General features: G+C 32.0%; 1 protein-coding gene across 2 annotated transcripts in view; it reads right to left on the bottom strand.

The window, feature by feature from the left end:
* Positions 1–562: 562 nt before the first annotated feature.
* The window catches only part of TMEM65 (transmembrane protein 65), a 49,610-nt gene continuing 29,427 nt past the window's right edge, over positions 563–20,745 (bottom strand). For both annotated transcript variants that reach the window (XM_060127376.1, XM_060127377.1), the window contains 6 exons: positions 18,747–18,791; positions 15,676–15,743; positions 11,311–11,365; positions 10,405–10,447; positions 8,430–8,535; positions 563–6,412 (listed from right to left, as the gene is read on the bottom strand). In XM_060127376.1, coding sequence (XP_059983359.1) covers positions 6,311–6,412; positions 8,430–8,535; positions 10,405–10,447; positions 11,311–11,365; positions 15,676–15,743; positions 18,747–18,791 — 419 coding nt within the window. In that variant the 3' untranslated portion in view covers positions 563–6,310. The remainder of the gene's footprint in view (positions 6,413–8,429; positions 8,536–10,404; positions 10,448–11,310; positions 11,366–15,675; positions 15,744–18,746; positions 18,792–20,745) is intronic.

The following is a 20,745-nucleotide window of genomic DNA, read 5'->3' on the forward strand; positions in this document are numbered from 1 at the left end:
GTATAGAGATGTAAGCAAGACAGATGAGATCCCATCCTCTGGGGCACTGACATTTAAAGCACAACTAGTCAGATCTTTTTCCTCTTATGAAATGTGGGCTCTCTACCTGAGTCGGTATGGAAGAAAGAACAGTTAAAGCTGTTAACAATTAAAGAATGAACTAAATTGAGATTTGTTCTTGTTCTCCCAAGTAGGGGTGGGGAAGAAAATGTTTGATTTATATGCTTTTAAAGTAACAGTGTGGGACATAAAATACATTCTAAAAACTGCACTTTCCGTTTCCATCAGTCTGAGGTTGAGGAAAAGAAGAGAAAATAGGGAAGAGAAAAAATACATTTGAGACATAAAGGAGACAGATACAGACACACTGCAGAATCGACACTGCAGAGCAAGAATGGTGGGGGAGGGGAGGTTGATATGCAAAAGGAAAAATCTTAATTTTAATTAAGGTGCCTAACAGCTTTCTTTGCCTCAACTACCTCTGTTAAACTCCGCTTATATCTTGCATCTGCATAAATATTTTATAAGTGGTAAAGCACTATATAAATGTATAGCCTTCATATTATTAGCAGATACCAAATCTTTACTGAATTTCACAGTTCTCACAGAAAATTCCTTTATAGTACAGTTTTTGAGGGTTCCCCCATCTCCCCCTGAAAGTAGTTCCTTTGAGTTTAACTCTTCAGTCACCATTCTCACAGTTTACTCATTTAAACAAAGGTTTGACTTGTAGTTGTGGAGAAATTATATAATCTACCATATGCTTACTCCATCTTTTTAATCTTTAAAAGTCAATAAAAAATTGCTGAAATTTCTTTCATTCATAAACTTATCAATAGCATTAACCTATGTATGACATTATAAAATTTCATATAAATACCAATACAAAACACCATGTGCTTCATACGGCTGTCAGTATAAGATCAATAGATCCTGAAAGTTCGGAAGCTTCAAAATTAAAATGTTACAAGTTCCTGCTTTAATTACTACATCATTTCTAAATGTTAGAGGAGAGAAACTAATTTCAGTGTTACAACCCATATGTCAATAACATTCATTCCTTTGGTAAAAACAAGTGATCTGTTAGTAAGGTTTCATTATGAGCACACAACAAAACCCTAAATTATTTGCTGATCGGTTGGTTATCCACTGACTTTATGAATTCTAGGATAGCTTCCCCATGCTTCTGAGTCATTTCCGTTTACTACTGTAATATGCAGGGGTATTAATCTTAATATTAATATTTAGGCTTAATTCAGAAAACATGAATAATCAAAACAAACAAGAAAACTTCTTACATGCAATCCCACTCCTGGGCATATATCCGGAGAGAACCATAATTCGAAAAGATACATGCACCCCAATATTCATTGCAGCACTATTTACAATAGCCAGGACATGGAAACAACCAATTGTCTATCAACAGACGAATGAATAAAGAAGACGTGGTATATTTCTACAATGGGATACTACTCAGCCATAAAAAAGAATGAAATAATGCCATCTGCAGCAATATGGATGCACCTAGAGATTAGCATACTAAGTGAAGTAAGCCAGACAAGTAGCATATGATATGGCTTATATGTGGAATCTAAAAAAAGATACAGATGAACTTATATACAAAACAAACAGACCCACAGACGTAGAAAACAAACTTATGGTTACCAAAGTGGAAAGGAGGCAGGGAGGGATAAATTAGGAGTTTGGGATTAACATAAACACACTACTATATATAAAATAGATAACCAACAAGGACCTACTGTATAGCACAGAGAACTACACTCAATATTTTATAATAAACTATAAGGGAAAAGAATCTGAAAAAAATATATAAAACTGAATCACTGTGCTGTACACCTGAAAATAACAAAACGTTGTAAATCAACTATACTTCAGTTAAAAAAAAAAATCTTACAATGCATTCCAAACTGAAATATATTTCATATGGTGGGGATTTTCTTAACACCAACTTCCTAGAATGTAGTGTGATACCTTCTCTTCCCAGATATCTGTGTTGTGTATGTTTTCACTTCTTTCAGGTCTTCCCTGACCACCCTGTATAAAAATAAGCCCCCACATATGACCACTGGTACTTTCTACCCGCCTTGTTTCATTTATCTCTGCAGAACTTATCACCACTATTCAAGTGTACATTTGCTTTCCTATATTCTCCTCCCCAACTCATGCCCCCCACAGAATAACCTTCATGAGAATACAGATGTTCTGGCTGTTCATTCAGAGCCTTGAACAGTTCCTAGTACATAATATGCAACCAAAAACACAGGAGTTGTTAAATGGACTTGGAGATTTTGAGTACAATTCCCTTAAGTTGTAAGTGAGAAAATAACTCCATAAATATAGAGGCAGAAAGGAACCTGAACAGAGAACAGACATTACGGAGTCCATGCAACTGATGTCCCGACTGCATAGTAAGTAGTTCAGAACACAGACTTCACACTTGGACAAAACCAGACAGACTCTAGTCCACTTACGAATAGTAACACCCTGGGCAAACTAACCTTTCCATGTCTCAATTCACCTGATACGAAATAGGGATGATAACAGCACCAACTTAACATTGTTATTACAGTGATTAAATGTGATTATGTATGTAAAATACTACAGTGCATAGCAACAAACAAGTACTTAATAAAAGGGAGCTAACATTACATTTACCATCATCATCACCATTGACAACATCATCATCTCACTCAGGCTCCACAGATTGTTTTCTAATATTTCCCAAATAATTTATGGTAAGACTGACTATCTAGCTTCTAAGAAGCAGCAAATTAAAGAAGCAGAAAATTAAAGAGAGAGAGAGCAATTGCCAGAAGTGACAGCAGCAAAAAAATGGAAGGAAAATGAAAAACTATAAAAACCAGATTCCCAAGGTACTGCATTACAGCACAATAACAATGTCCATAAAGATGACACTTAGCCACTAAGAAAAAGATTACATTATATTACATTTAATACACTCGTAAGATGGCAAGAAAATATAATTCTAAAATTAGGAAGATTTACTTCAAAATGGTTTATCTGAACTTTTGGTGTAAAAGATAAACTTTCATTACCTTCAAAATTCATCTTCTGGAAAAACAGAGTAAAGTAAATGAGGTGTTATTATATAGAAGGCTTGGATATCTCTGCTGTAAATAAATACCCATCAGTGTAATTTTCGCCAATCTCTCTATCTAAAGCTTTTTTGACATCCTATTAAAGATCAAATTATCTCAATATGGGAATCATCCTTCTCTCATAATGTGTAATGTTGTATCTCAAGTGTGGACTTCAGGGAAATGGTAAATAGTTCCATTTTACTGTCTCAGTGTCATTGCTACAACCCTGTAACAAATCTGCATTTATTAATCCTGTTTCTTTTAAGCTACAGAATAACCAGGGTTTTCTGAGATTAAGAAGAAAATCAAATTTCAAAATCAAAACCACATTCCAAAATTTCTTAAAATGTATTTTTCTTTGTTCGATTCCTTTGTAAAAACATTGGTCACCATTTAACATACAGTGCCAACAAAATGCACCTAATTTACATGCATAAACAAGTCAATAAATCATAATACACAGACAATATGAATTTCAAATGAAGAGTACTGACACAGCTCACGTTGCATTTAACCAGTTATAGTTGCTCCCAAAAAAGAAATAGCTAATATGAGAAATAAGAATTCCAGTTTCAATCTGAAATAAAATTCCTCGTGACAAGTAATATGAAACAATGATTATATGAAGTCATTATCTTAAAGGGAACCATTTTTCAGAAGTCACTTTGTGCAAAGCACCATACTAGTATATAAAATAAGATCTTGAAAAAAATGTGTACCTTAGGTTAAGGACAAAAGGGCTCCATTTTTTTTTTAACTAATTACCTGAATGATGCAAATTTTTATTGTGTCCATAGATTAAAATACTTTTCAATATGAAGGTTATATATTCCATATTTTGACATTTTAAATAATTCTACAGACGCTCAGCTAAAAAGATTCTGTAGGACTGGGTTATTTTCACGAGCAAAAAAAATGAAAGCACTAATCAAAAGCCCTTTCTAAACTCACAGGCAAAGTTTCTGGATATGGGATTTAATTAATAAAAAGAAAATTTAAGCACCACAATAAAATATGTTTTTAGAGAACAGAAAGGACTGGCATTACAGTTAGGGACAAAAACACCTAAACATTTACCAAAAAAAAAAAAAATTTTTTTTTTAAATAATCACTCTAATCCTATCATCTGAAATAATAAAAAAAAATTTTGGTGTGTCTGTGGTATTATGTGGAAGATACAAACCACAGTTCTATTTAAAACGTTAAGTTTTATAATTCTAATTTGATCAAATGAGACTGTCATAGTATTTGTACATAATAAGAATGTTATATATTTATTTTTATTTTCTATGATTTATTTTTTCCCTCAAAAATCTATGATTAAAGGATACCACTAAAATCATTTTGAAGTACACAGAAGAGAATTTATGACAAATTGCCTTGGGAGAAAAAACAGCTCCTCTGAAAATAAAACCTCAAAGTAAATATGTGCAAATAAAACTTTAAAAATAAGGTAGCTGTAAATAGAGCCATCTTTAAGTTTCCCTGCTTTTGCATCTATTTAGCAAAATAAAAATAATTTCAGTGGCCCAAATAGTAACTTTAATTTCTGTTTTTCTCCTCCATGATGTGTTCATCAACTCTTACAATTAAGAGTAATTTTTTAGCCTGTGTAACAGACCACATGCTAACAAACTTTAAGGTCCATAAAATTAAAATTTATGATTCACAAGTATAGATATGAATCCTATCTATGCCTAAATCAGATACACAAGACTGGACATAAGTAACTTCACTCTAAAATATGATTTAAACACCACAAAAAAAGAAAAGGGACCAAAAAAGGGAGCAAGAATTTCTCCTCATATGTCTTTTGACCACTAGGCTATATATAGCAAAAAGCAAAATATAAAATATTTATTTTTCACCTCAAAAGAAGTTATCCAGAAATAAAATCTGCTAAAGAAGATATAACAATGTCAAAATTATGAGTACTCAAACTCATTCAATTCAGATGAGAAGACATTTGTGGGGGGAAAAGCCTTCCCAAACAGTATTATTTGTATTTTATTAACCTTACAAATATCACCTCAACTTCACCACTCATACCATAAACCTTCTTGACAGTTTCCATTTTATACTAACGTGAAAAAAAATTTTTTTAGCCTCTTAATTTTCCAAGTGTCATGTCAAACCCCTTAGTTCACACATTAATTCCACAATCCCCATTAAAAATACTCTAAAATGGGTTTCCCTGGTGGCGCAGTGGTTGGGAGTCCGCCTGCCGATGAGGGGGACACGGGTTCTTGCCCGGGTCCGGGAAGATCCCACATGCTGCGGAGCGGCTGGGCCTGTGAGCCATGGCCGCTGAGCCTGTGCGTCCGGAGCCCGTGCTCCGCAACAGGAGAGGCCACAACAGTGAGAGGCCCATGTACCGCAACAACAACAACAACAACAAAAAAACCCAAAATACTCTAAAATAATGACTTTCCCTTAGGAGTCAGAAATCACTATGTAATTATTCAAAACTGAGAAATTAAATTGGTAAAAAAAACAATTCAAAATAATACACTTGTTAATATATATGGTTTTATGTAGTAGGGAGACCACATAATTGTTCATCCTGATTAATCTCCGGCTCTTGAGACAATAAGGTCTGAAAATTAAAATGAGTGATAGGTACTTAAAATACTTAAAGTCTCTGTCCATTTTGAATAGATGAGAGAGGTTTTTTTAAATGACTGAAATTATGATTGTAAATGTTTACTGTGAAACAGTACAAAATTGATGTTGCCAAAAAGAGTAAAAAAAATCTTTAACTGATGTTAAACATCTTAAGTAATTTGGAAAAAATCTTAAGGTTGAATTGTAACTATAAGGGAACAACAACAGAAAATGCGTTCATGCATGTACACGTGGTAAGTAACAAATAGGCAAACCCCAAGTCAGCACAGCACATCAGTGACTGATACTTAAATGATATTTTGGTATATAAAGAAAGAAAAAGAAAAGGTAAAATGTTGACTGCCATTGATGAAAAAGCATTTCAACAATTTACACAAAATTTTTTTTAAAAAGATGTCCCAAGAAAACCAAGCCACAATAAGTTAGTGTTTTCCATAATACATGCTGAATTAGTTGATCCCATATCTATGCACTGTTACTGTCTTAATTCCTAAATGTTGTGACAGCATATTTAATAATTGAGGTACATTAGTTTACATCTTTTTATAGGTATCCTAAGAGAGTTAATTTTTCTTTTCCAGTTTTTCATCATCTTCACCTCCTCCAAAGAAAATCAAAGGAAACATTCCTAGAATGCAGCCAATAGTCACCCCAACAGCTTTGCCCTATGGAAACAAAAGAAAAGATTTTTTGACAGTTAATTTACCCCTGTAAGAGGAATCCTTGCTTAAGTATCTGATAAAAATTAAAAATTACTATGTACTAAAAAATTCAACTGTGACTGTATTTCTTTTGATCATAGTAACTTAAATATAATAATAATGTACAAAAGGTTCTAGAACAAATAATATGTAAAGTTCAAAGCAACAAGGAAAAAAAATTTTTTTTCAAATTGCCATAGAAATAACATTAGAGGGGCTTCCCTGGTGGTGCAGTGGTTAAGAATCCACCTGCCAATGCAGGGGACACGGGTTCAAGCTCTGGTCCGAGAAGATCCCACATGCTGCGGAGCAACTAAGCCCATGCGCCAACTACTGAGCCCGCATGCCACAACTACTGAAGCCCGCACACCTAGAGCCCGTGCTCCGCAACAAGAGAAGCCACTGCAATGAGAAGGCCGCGCACTGCAACAAAGAGTAGTCCCCGCTCACCGCAACTAGAGAAAACCCACGCACAGCAATGAAGACCCAATGCAGCCAAAAATAAATAAATAAATTTATTTTAAAAAATAAATTAACATTAAAGAAGTGTTCAAGTAGAAAAACACTTTTTAAAAACGTCAGAGATAGGAAGAAAGGAAATATCTCACCAAGTACTCTCAATATATTTGGATTTGCTGCCCTTTGTATATATTCCTTTTCAATATTTATCCTCATGTACACCTAATTATATGTAGGTCTAATCATTATGTAAACATAGCTTTGTTTTCTGCCTTATTCCTTCCCCCCCCACAGTCACACATGTTATAATAAACTCCTTTCCAAACTGTTTCATAAACTTAACAAAAAAACTTCTAAATTCCACTGAATTGATGGGCCTATAATCTACATAAAGCTCTTTTTTTTTTTTCTCCCGGCCACAACGCGTGGCTTGTGGGACCCTTGTTCCCTGAGCAGAGATTGAACCCAGGCCCCATGCAATGGAAGCACTGAGTCCTAACCACTGTACCACCAGGGAATTCAAGATCTCCTTACCATTAAAAATCATTGCTACTTTTTCACCATTGCAAATGACAGAACAATAAACACATCTGTGTATAGTTCTTCCTCAATGATTTATTTAAAAATCAAATAATATGAATATTTGTGCATAACCATAGGATACTGCCATGCTATCTATTCTAGACAAAACTGCAAATATCTGTATACCCACTGCAATATATTTATATGTATACGTACACACAATTTTTCTGCGATCTCACCTACATTAAAATTTTTTTTAATTTTTATAAATGATTTTTAAATGATGCATTCCTATGATGACTATTAAGGTTATACACTTTTGAATTAAGTTTTATGTCTTCATACAGACATTTACTGAGAATCTACAAAATACCAAACTCTGTGCTAGGTACCAGGGAGACAGACAGGGTCCAAGCAGATGCAGTCTGTCTCTCTCCACTAGGAACTTCCAGTTAGTCATCATGCTTTTCTACTTGTTAGTCAATATACTTGGAATTCTCTCATTCACCTAGCAAATGTCTCATCAATAATTTCAAAATAAGCTTAGATCTAATACTCACCAAGAAATCTCCACACCAAAAGAAATTTCTCTCCACAAAGAGTTAATTCTTTTCCTGGTGCTTCTGCTATATCAGGTGCATAATTCTATTACCGAATATGTCACACTAAATTATAATTTATTTAATATGTCTGGTTCCTTACCTACACAATCCTTAAAAAGAACTATAGTCTATTACTCATTTTATGTCCTTCAGTCTCAGCACATAACTGATACTCCTCAACAGTAACTGAATCATATAAAGAATTTTTCAAAAATCAAGTATACCTACAAAAATAGTCAATAAAAAATTACTGCTTTTCTGAACCTGCCAAGGCTTGGACAGTTTCTGTTAAAAATTCCACTCAAATCAATTTTAGTCTCAAATTTCTCAAGGGACTGAATACAGTGTCTTGCTCTGGCTACCCAAATTCACCGTCATTAGCCATATAAAGTACTCACCAAATGTGTACTAACACGTGTTTGCCACATGTCAACTTGCTTTGGTGTGAGATCAGGAATTGATAGGCCTAACCTGGAAGCCAAAGCTTCAACGTAGCCTGCAAGTCTTTAAAAATACAAGAGGACAGAATATAAGTTTTTAAAGAGAAACACAATGTCCTCACATAGGAAAAACTAATTACTACAAAGATAAGATAATTCTATACCTGTAATTGGCACTCTAGAAATGGTATAAACATTCTTTTACAACTTTCATCTTCATTGTGTATAAATATATTTGGTTTAAAATTTTTCAGACTGACATATTTAATATACAGGTAAATTAATTAACTTAGAGTAATTATTCTCTACCATTACCTTAAAAAGAACAATTCAAGGTATATAAAAATTTTTACAACACTTATAATTTATACATTTATTCCAAATTCAAAGCAAAGCACTTTAACATATAAGTTAATAACTATCATCAGAAAACAAAAATTTCCAAAATTTATCAGATTGATATACTAAGAAAAACAGCCTACAATTTTCAGGGCAATTTCAAGTATTTATCAATTCTAAGTTGCCATTGCTTATTGGATACAATCTTACTTTAAGAACTGTAAGAAAGAAAAAAAATTGCCAATTAAACTATGCATACCATCAATTATAAGATAGATCCCAATGTCAGATATGTTAAGTTCTAAAAACCTGTGCAACTAAGATTGATAAAATGTGGTATTTGTTACCTAATGCTATTTTTAAAAGGCAGAGAAGTAGTTCTTAAATATAAGACTCCCAACAAATCTTTATGTCTAATAAAAAAATAATTGTTTAATGATACAATCTAAAACCAAATGGTCTTAGAGATCTATTAGATCATTTCATTCTATTAAATATAGAAAGCTATCACAGTAGCTATATAATATTATCATTATTAACCTTAATGTTGGAAACTGGGAAATAGAATGTTTAAGGGGTAATATCATTATAGGTTTATGTCAGGAATTCCAGGAATATAAAATTTTTGCTTCGGCCCAGAACAAAGAAACTGTGTTTTTAACATTAGCTTTGGCCCCAAACTCCAGTGCAGAAGTCTAATATATAGAGTTAGGTCATATATAAAGCTGCTTTCCTCCAGATTATAGGGCTAAGTAGACCTCTACTAGACCCAGATCCAAATCTCAAAACTTACCATTCTAATGAACCAAAAAAGGAAGAAACAGAACCAAAGACTGAGCAAGAGAAAATATGTTTATCACAAAAATTAATGCCAACTTAGTCTAATTTATACTTCCCAGGCTTCCCCAAGCTCAGGAAGCAGCCCAGGCCATCTGCCGCTTAGAAGAGAGAATGTAAAAACAGAAAGAGAGAAAGCTGGCCTTTTCCAAATAGGCATCCTCAGTTTGTTTCATCATTCCTACTACATGGAATAAAAAGAGCAAAAACTAGCCGAGTCCCTGTATGTTTTGGCCATTATTCTCTGAAAATTCCTCTCTCTAGAAAACATGCCCAGACAGTATCCTCACATTTGAGCCATATTTCTTATCTTTGGGTTTAGTGGGAGGAGGGTGGGGGTGAAATAGTGATAGGGGTTCTTACTTTTAGTCCTGTCTCACCCTTGGAAATGTTTATAAAATACATATAAACACTTCAGTAAATGAAAATTCAACTTACCTTATGGTAGTTTTAGAAAAAATTTTGCACATATCACAATTGCTTGAGAAGATTATTAAACACAAATGTCAGGGTCCCATCCCCAGAGACACTAATTCTGCATGACTGGGATGTGAGCGAGACATCTATATTTGATGCACACCAAAGATTTAAAGATTTAGTGCTATTGATTTAGAAACATTAAAGTTAAAAATTTAGTTATAAAACACACATGCAAAAATAAATGTCCCTTTTTAAAATCCTTCTCAATTAAAGGAGAATGGAGAAGAGAAAGAGAGCAAGTACACACATGCCCAAATGAATAAATGAATGAACTTACCCAAGACCAGCTAAATCTGACACAAGGTTTCCCAAAGCAGCAGCTAAAAAAATGAAAAATGGACAAGTGAATTATTACATAGAAGTCAGAAAAATCAATAAAGCACTGGTCTGGAAGAGTTATCACATTTCTAAACTACAATGACAATATCCAAATTAGTTCATCTGACAGCTCTGAATCTTGAGATCTCCAAAATAGAACACAATATTTCTGAGATTATAGTATTCTACCTCCATCAAGTAGTAGGTTTTTTCTAATGTGGCAGCCAGTTTCCATTTTGGTTTCAGTATTAAAACACCTGTACAATATTTTGTAGTTTAACTTTCAGATAATATTTAAGGGAATTTGAATACTTGAAAGTTAAAGAGTAAAGCTATATGTACAGCTATGACATTCAAGAAAATCAAGGAGAGGAAATGTCTCTTTCACTAACTCATCTACTTCACGTGTTCCATAGAATAAAACAACACAGAATCATTCCCAAACGTCACCATCATGAAGAGTACAGTGGTATTTGGGGGGAAAGAAGGAGACAGAACCAAATTAGATTTTCAATCTTGTATTTCCTTCCTTGACTTTTCTACCCAACTTGAAAATAAATAATTTGATAGAGAAAAAGAGTAGGAAGGTTTTAGGGTAACACTGAATTAAGAGAAAAAAAATTTTAATATAGTCAATCTAGTAGATTATTGTTACCCATTAACTAACTTAAAGTACCTAAACTTTCTCAGAAAAATATATGCTACATATACGAAATTAAAAAGTAGAGGAATAGGATTACGTAGATAAACTAAGAGACATCTCAGTGAATAAACTCATTCAAATAAAGTATCCTCTTCTAAACCTAACCTACTAAAATGTTTCATAAATATACAATGGAATAATAACATTACTATTATTAAATACCTGCCATAGTTGAAATTCCCAAAATAATTCCAATAGATAACTCAATATGGGTTCCCTGAAAAATGATTACAAAGAAATTAATCTTAAAAATTAAAACTGAAGTGACTATCAAAGAATAGCAAAACATTAATAAAAAGAGGTAAAATAATCAATATGTTATCACAGCAAAATTATATATATATAATATGCATAAATATACACATATACTACAGCAATTCACTTAATTATTAAATATTGGGTTGACCAAAAAGTTCATTCAGATTTTTCCATAAGAGGTTATGGAAAAACCCAAATGAACTTTTTGGCCAACCCAATATATGCAGTCATGCAGAAATAACATCAATATTTTATTTATTAAAATTAGGCTTTCATAAAAATAAAAAATAGCAACACACATAGCAATATAATTCATGATTAATAATCTAGAATTTATATTTTCTTACCACAGAAAGTTGTTTTAATGCTTTTGAACACAAAGACAACCAACTCACCTATATTTTAAATTCTGAATGATACAACTATACTATTGATATTTACCCTATAAAAGATTTAAAAGACAGACAAAAACAGTTTCTAGAGACCCAAAAAATCAGACTTCAAAAATTATCCTTAAAACACTTAGTTCTTTAACCATTAAGTAATGAGACTGTATGATTCATTTATAAGCAACAATAGCATTTAATACAATAGACCTACAGCAAAAATGAGGTTCCACTGTATTTCCACTGAATTTATTGAGAGTTTAAGATTTTCTATGTCTATCTCATTTCTCTAAAGAAAAGAGGGGCTCGTATTTTTCCTTCTACTTTAAAGAGAAGGAACTGAAGTGAAGAAGATTAAACCATTCTAATGGATTATTACATAGAATAAAGAAGAAATCCTACCATCTATTGTGCTAATTCAGTTCTAATCCTTACACAATTCTGTCATAAGTGGACTTAACTTTCAAAAGCTCTCTTGAATACTGATGCTTGAAAATTTCTAAAACTTAAAAAAAAACCTCAATAGTACTTATGGAGAAAAAAAAAGAATGCCCTACAAATTTCAACGATATTTGTGGAGGAAAAAAAAAAGAATGTCCTATCTGGTAACACAGAAATATTGTATTACTCAATTATTTATAAAATTGAAAAGAAGCTAAGTTTAATTTCCTCAATTTTCTTTCCCCTAGGCCTGTTGATTCCACTCCTTTAAAATATAATTCTTGTAGAGTATGGACCAAACAGCGTGATGTACAAAAGTCTCCCAGGCACTTAAAGTTACAAGGTTGTAAAGATACCCAAAGAAACAGATTTCTGAAGAAGAAAACAGTTATGAAGAAGTAGCTTTATATATGGAACCCAAAAAGTCAGGAGCATTACTACAGAAGAGAAGCACTTGACAGTTATAGTGTATAAAAAAATAAATACAGGATCTTTAACAGCAATGAATCATTAGAAATGACCCCAAAAAAATCTGTTTGCCAATACATGTATTTATAAAGCATTTAAGTGCTTAATCATTTGGTTGAATTTATGAAACGTGAAGATCCTTCAAACAGCATGAAAAGCCTCACATAAAGTCAAGGGCGGTTTGAAGGCAATGGACTATCCACTCCCTTCCTTTTTCCCACAGTTACATCAAATTTCATGTTAACAGGTGAGGTAGAAATTATAAATAAACCTAATACTAGTTGTCTTAAAGTTATACTTGGTTCATCGCCTTAATATGATTAATCTATGCTAGAATTTTAATCAACTCTATCCTAATTAAATTGTAAGAAAAATAATCCCCCCAAAACCCACTAAAATATAAGTTATAAAAAGCAATCCCAATAATATAAAAATATAATAAAAAACTATGAAATCAAAAGCTTAGTATCAACAGCAGCCAAGAATAAAGGTCAAACCTACTATGAGAAGTTATATAGGAATTTGTTTACATGACTACAACTAGGTAGCAGTTAAGAGAGTATACCTAACAGGAAAAACATCAAATGGCATGATAGAAAAGAAGAATAAAATATCTTCTTGACTTACTATCTTCAGTCATAGCTATCCTACAATGTTTGGAGGCAATCAGTGTTTTGTTTTGTTTTTTTAAAAAAAAAAGGTGAAAAACATTCTTAAGATAATAATGTTCACTTATTTCCCTTTTCATAGATCCTACAGTTATATTATTTATGGATTTTAGTCTTAGCAGTCTATTAAAAAGCCTCTTTGGAAAATTTAACTGTTCTTGAATTATTTTGCAATTATCACAGGATAATATTTTTGCCATACCTATTACTCTTAATCAGGTTTAAGCCAGTAGTTTAATTATTTATTTCAGTACTATATAAATAAAAAACGGGTGATACGTTCCTGAAACTGGATTTCAATGTAAACCAGAAAAACAAATATTACTGAATTAGAGTCAACCATCTCAGGCCTGGAAAAATAGTCCACTCTCAGTTACACTAATAATGAGACACAGGCCTGAGTAATACAAAATAGGAACATTACAGTAATTTGACTTTAGAATGTGGTCATTCTATTTGTTTTGACTTGTTGGTATCTGTATTTAAACACAGATATCTGTTACTTTAGATATTTATTTCAAAGAAATATAAGACCATACTGTGAAGGTCTTATTCAAGATCTAAGAAACTACCCAGTTTCCCTATTCTGATATCTCTTCAAAATCTCCCTGCACCCCTCTTTATGCAAAATATATCATCTCAACACTTCCCTGTAGCAAGGACAGTCTTTCATCATTTGAATATCTAAGGTCTGCCCAACTGAGATGAAAAAAAAAATGATTATTAAGATGGTAGAATGAGAGGTACCAGCTGTCAATAAAGAGAATCTAAAATATTGAGTGTAAAACTGAAACAGAGAAGCTTTAATTCAGATAATCTATTCAAGAACACATCAGACCTTAAACTATAGCTTCTAAATTCATCATAGTGGGGTTTTCATTACAATTAGATTTTATTTACATTAACTATTTAAATAATCTAACCAACTCAAGGTTTTAGTAATTTCAGAAAAGGTAGTGTGGTATGGTTGAATAAGTTTCTCATATTCACAGATATATAAAATAGCCAACTTGATTCTTATATACATAATAGGAAAATGTCATAATCAGTCAAAAAAACTAGCATTTTGAAATTATATTTTAGAGTCTCTTACCGGACTACTTTGCTAAAGAATTATGTATCCAGTGGGTGCTTATCACCTTCAAATTATGTGCATGCTACAGTATCTTCTGTGACTGCTTAAGGAGCAAGATACCTTCCTGATGTGTGAACCCTGTGTTTCCTCAACCAGCTGAATGTCTAGACTTTCTGGGTATCTGATCCCACCTTATCAATCTGGACATAAGGTGAGACTACATACCAAAGAAAACCATTCTTGAATGAACCAATTTTAGATATTCTTTAAGCAAATTTTATAATCCATACAATGTAAATTATACTTTTATCCCTATTTTGAAACCAAATATTCTATTTATATCCATCTATAGTACATGTGACCTCCAAAACACTGAAACAAAAAACAAAAACAAACAACAACAACAAAAAAACCCCTGGCATCTCTCAAATATATTTCCCTCACATTCAATAATCCTAAAATCATTCCATTTCGTTTTTGAGCGGTCTCCTACAAAACACCTAGAATTTACAGAACTTTTTAAAAGTTTGAGTCACTGAAGAGAAGTGGATAGAGCACTGGGCAGTTTCAGAAGACCTGCATTTTCATCATGACTTTATAATCTGGATCCAATATTGGTATCTAGTGACAAAAAGTGTCACAGAAGAGTAAGAAAGATAAATCAGCCATCCCTGAGACTAAACAATACTTGTAAGAAACAACCTTAAATTAAAATGACTTCAGCGAAGGAGAACTTTTTAACACTACGATGGAACAAAGACTGGAGGGTTTATTATTCACAGTATTCTGAATTGAAACTTAAATCATCTTTGGGTTAAATGGATAGACTGTATATCCAAGCACCCTTTAAAACATTTTTGTATGGGAAAACTGGACAAGGAACTAATTAATAACATACACATGATGAGAACTGCTGATACAATTAAAGAACATTAGAAAATTTTACATACTTTATTCTTTAGTAAGAATGTTGAAACTAGAACAGAATAATACAGACCCAATAAATATTTGTTTATTATTGTCAATGCTTTACCAAAAGTCTTGATGATTAATAGATATGATGCCTTAAAAATTGAGCTACAGTCTAATTAACCTGAAATATAGTTAAAAATAGCCTTGTTCATTATGATATTAATTAAAACTTTATAGCTACAATATGTAAATTATTAGGAAAATTTAGACCACATTAATTTCTTTATTAACTCAAAATAGAAGGGTTGAAAGAACTTACTGCAACAATCATAATTGCATTATCCAAAAAGCCAAACCCTATGAAAGGTATCGCATTGTGGATGAATACTGAAAAACATCAAAAACAGAAAAATATGTTTTAAGATTTCTATAATTTTAAAATGACAAAAACAGACTATATGATTAAACTCTCATAAATAGATTTAAGTTTTGGAATTTGCTTTCCATTCCCCATAGACAAAAGATTCTGCTTCTCCTCTGTTTATATACTTGGTGGAAGATATACTGGGGAAAAAACAAAATAAAAAACACATAACATGTAAAATTAATTGCGTTAGGCTTTTGTATTTCCTTATTGGCAACGCACACATGTACAAATTACATACAGTTAATGACAGAACAAATAAATACACAAGTACCATGTTTTACCTGTTAAATTACTATTGACATCAATCTTTTTCTCTCTTAGACCTAACTACTGATACCATAAAATTGATCTCCATATTAGAAATAATAAAAAGTGTTCTGAATCAAATATCAGGGAAGCTATCTGCACTTATACTCATTAAACAATTTTTTAAACAAATGTTAGGAAAATGTGATGATCTCATCTGTCTTAGACATCTGTGTTCAAAGTCCTCTTTCCCCCCCAACACATCAGTATCCCTGATAGCTTTCACCAACTAAAACAAACAATATTTCAATTAAATGAAAATGTAACTTGATCTCTTCCTACCAAAGGCACATCTCACCCTATTTATCTAGTACATAATCTGAATGACCTGAGAAAACAGAAGTGTAACTAGGAAGAACTAATACCTATTTAAAAAATATATTTAGCTTCATTTTTTTTCCTATTTACATCTTCAGCACATTGCAGAATGCCTAGTGCACAGTAGATGGTCAATAAACATTAGTTAAATAAGTTGAGGACAACTAATTTGGAAAGGAAGAGAATTCCAGATTAAGAGAATTGAAGGAAGACTGTGAAACAGATTAAAAGCTGGGGATAGTTAAGACTTTATTCTAGTTATTCTATAAATTTGCCAAGGTATAGTCAACATCCATTCAACTGAGGACTTTTTAAAAATAAACATCAAGGCTCTGAGTTTTATACCACATCCAAAAAATAGTCCCTTAAACCAATTCGTTATATATGTGTTCAGTGCCTTTAGATCTTTTTCCTTTTCATGCAGTTAAGTCCACAAAAAGTATAATTAAAATATAATCCAGAAGTTATGAAAATTTGATACCACTTTACACCAATCAGGGAAGGCTAATAAGCAGTAAAACAAGAAACATTTCTACCCACAAGCACTGTTGAAGACTAAGATCAAGGGGGAAAATAGTATATATCCTAGGTCATTTCAGAGTTCTTCTCGTAATCATATAAGAATGTCCCAGGTAAAAAGCAGCATCTTTTAAATTATAAAGCATATTGTTTTTTTTTTTAAGCATATTGTTTTAAAAGCTATGAAAGGTGATAAAAATCAAGTGGCACATTAATGAAATGGGATTTTTTAAGTAAAGAGTCTAGACTTAGTTCTTTGACTTTTTGCCTAGATCCAGCTGCTTAATGACCAGACATTCAAAATTTTATAATAATCAGCTTCTAAAACACATACAGAATTTCAAAAACATATTACAAATTTGACATGTCAAAAGAATATAATGAAATTTTAAAAATTCACCATATGAAACATTTACAGTGAAAAGAGAGCTACTTAAATGTATATCTGGAGAGAAGATTCTCCAGACATCTCAATCATCTTTGAAATGTAAATATGGCAAAGTAGCTATGAAACCTTTGGGATTACTAAACATTTTAGGGTTAATTTGATGGCATCTCTAAAACTGGCTAGTTATAAATATCTTAAAATTAGGTGTCAAGGTTATTAAACTAAGTTTAAGATTAGACTAATTGCTATCTTAGTAAAAACCTGGTCATAAAACCAAGGCATGTTGCTACACTGCTATAATAATTACCTGGAACTATAAAATATATTATGCTTTGACGTTTAGACCTAAGTAAATGTGTCCTGTAAATAAAAATTTATTTTCATTCCAAAGGAAAATTATAAGTTTCAGAAAGTCAAATAAACATGTACTGGACACTCCACAGGGCACTTGAGATACAAAGATACTTGGTTACCAGCCCTCAAGAAGTTTGGGTATGATAACACAGCCATATAAGCAGGTAATTTCAATATGACCCCCAAAATGGTAATAGCATTATACAGTGCTATGGATATTGATTGTATGAATCCAAGCTAGAAGAATAAAAAAAGATTACCTGGGAAAGAAACGTCTTAAAGAATTCTTAAACTGTTTTGATACCTCGGAAAAGTTACTTATTTCTAATACAAATTATATTCTACCTCTGAGAGTAAAAAGAACTATTAAAAAGAACTGGCTACTACATTTTAATTATATAAGTTTGCTCTCCAGCATGTAATGATATCCTACCAATTTCTTCAGTTTCCTTTGGGAAATATTATTCTCTAACTCAGTAGTTGTTAGCAAATCACATCTAATATTTAGCTTTAACTTATAACCTATTCAAATTCACCGCACCGCTAAATAATTCTCTTCTTCCATTGTCTTTATAGTAAGATCCCAAACTATTTTACATTACTTTGGTGTTAGCCCTTGAATATTTATTCCAATCGTAATAAAGAAAGCACACCAGCAGCATTGTAAAGCTCTTCTTCCTCGTGGTTTAAAATGAACTTTACTTTCCTCCTTATTACAAACAACAAATCAGAGTATTTTCTCCACCAAAGAAAATAGCCTAGAAATTCTAGTTCTGAAACTACCCAACTTAAATCCAAACTAAACATACCCTTCTTCTTGGGAATTAAGAAAACCTCTACTATAATTCTATCTCTAGATGGTAACAATATTTAAACAATAATAGATATGGTTAACAATCTTAGAAATTCCATAATACTGTAATATGTCTTAAACCAAGTTTACAAACTTTTTGCTTCAGCATAATAAATAGGATAATCCACTCTATCTGGAATGATTTCTGTACTATTAATGAGTAACACAGTTATTTCAAGTCCAAAAGACAGATGCACAAATATTTAACAATTATAGAACCATTACCATATCTCAGCTGTCCTGGGGTGGGTGGTAGAGCTTCCAATTTTTCTGAAGGGGAAAGAAAGGGTGTGGTCAAGAATTAGTTACTATAGCATGATTTCTTTTTTATTACAATGAAGAAAATACCAGCAGAATTACAAAGTGAGAGAATAGCAGAGTTTTTCATAAATTATCTTTAGGTTAATGGACCAAAGTTATCCATACAGGAAATATTACTTGGTATAGATTAAATTACAAAGATAGAAAACAAAACTGAGCTTTAGTTACAGGCCTACCATGGACCCTATAGCCCTGAGTAAATCATTTGCTTTTTGGTTTTTTGTAAGTCCTTGTATCTATATAATGAGGCTGTTCACGCAAACTACAGTGGAAAAAAATAACTTCAGAAATATAGCTACCCTTCTTTAAAATGGCAACCCTAAATGACTTAAGAAATATATACCCAAACAAACACTGATAATACTCAAGTAGACCTAGATGTCCTTTAAAAATAGGAAAATAATATTTTAAAGCAATGTATTACACCAGTAACCTCACCAGATTGTGTTATGTTCCTTAATTAATATCCCTAGATAATATACTGAATATTTTGAGTTTTGAAACCTATACTACTGGATAATTAGAATATTCTACATAATAAAATGACCCAAAAGAGTAGAGAGAGTATCATTCAACAAATAGCAATATTACTTATAATATATGTCATAATAAACACAGAAAGTTTTCCCAAGTATATACATCAAAGTAAGTAACTTCAAGTGCCATCATTAAATCTAAAAATTAACAATTGTTACAAAGAATCTACTGACCTAATCTCGTAACAATAAACAACTCACCATTTATAAGTAAGAGTAAGCTATGGTAAAATAGCAGAGAATTCCACCTTCTTTATCCTCACTCAATCCAACAGAAGTAACTGATAACTTACACAGAAGAACCCAAACCATGGATCGCTCTGCTCTAAAGATTTAGTACAAACAACCGAAGTGACCAAGGAAATTCATTACAAACTAGATATATATTTTCTAAAATATTTATTTATAATCTATGACAACATAAGAACTGAAGAATTTAGTTTTTAAAAAGGAAAAAGCAAATAAATCTCCATTAATAAGCTATATAAAAAGGAGTATGATTCATATTTGTAAATGTTATTTTACTAAAAAAGCATATAGTATCATAAAGGCTTTACAATAAGAAATACGCTAAAACCTAGAGTTTAGGCAATTACTGAATTATTCAGAAAGTTCTAAGAATGCAAGTTTAAGTTTTGTTTTTCCTTTTTTAGAACAGTTAAGAAATGAAGATATCCTAAAACTTTGTAGAATTTTACATCTGCTTAGAATATACTTTCCATTCTTTGACTAGCACTGTTACTTCAAAATCTACTTTGAAAGCATGCAAATAGTTTTCCAAATTTTTAACAAGAAATATAAGATACCACTGTACTTCCACAGAGTTTTCTGGTGAAGCAAACATACAAAAGTGGTTACATACCAGAACTATTTCCTAGTTGCATTACTCTCATCATCACTCAGTTCTGACACTGTGAGGAGAAGTCCTTGTCAGTTGACTGGAACATGCTGAAATACCTAAAAATTCAACAAGCAGGACCTTCCCAATATAATGAGAATATACAGAGTCCTTGCTTTTACTTCTTCAAATTCCTTACATATTGAGCAAAATATTTAAAATATTTTACAACTCCTAAGACAAAAGGATAAGTGCTAGGCAAATGTATAACGTGTAGCGGTAAAGAGGAAAAAAAATCAAATAATGTAACCAATATTCCTAATCTGTCTTTCCAAGTACACATAGGATTAAAAAATTAAAGGTAATGAAAAATAATTTTTTTTAAAGATAGAGAAAAAGAAAGAAATATAAAGTAAAGGAGACAGAGCAGGGAAGAAAACCACTGGCACAGAGATTAAAGTAAAATCAAAGCACAGATTTTTGCCTCCTGCATCATAGAGAACCCAAGGAGTAATAAGAGTAAATATGA

This window comes from Lagenorhynchus albirostris, chromosome 17 (assembly GCF_949774975.1).
Source record: "Lagenorhynchus albirostris chromosome 17, mLagAlb1.1, whole genome shotgun sequence".
Taxonomy (NCBI): domain Eukaryota; kingdom Metazoa; phylum Chordata; class Mammalia; order Artiodactyla; family Delphinidae; genus Lagenorhynchus; species Lagenorhynchus albirostris.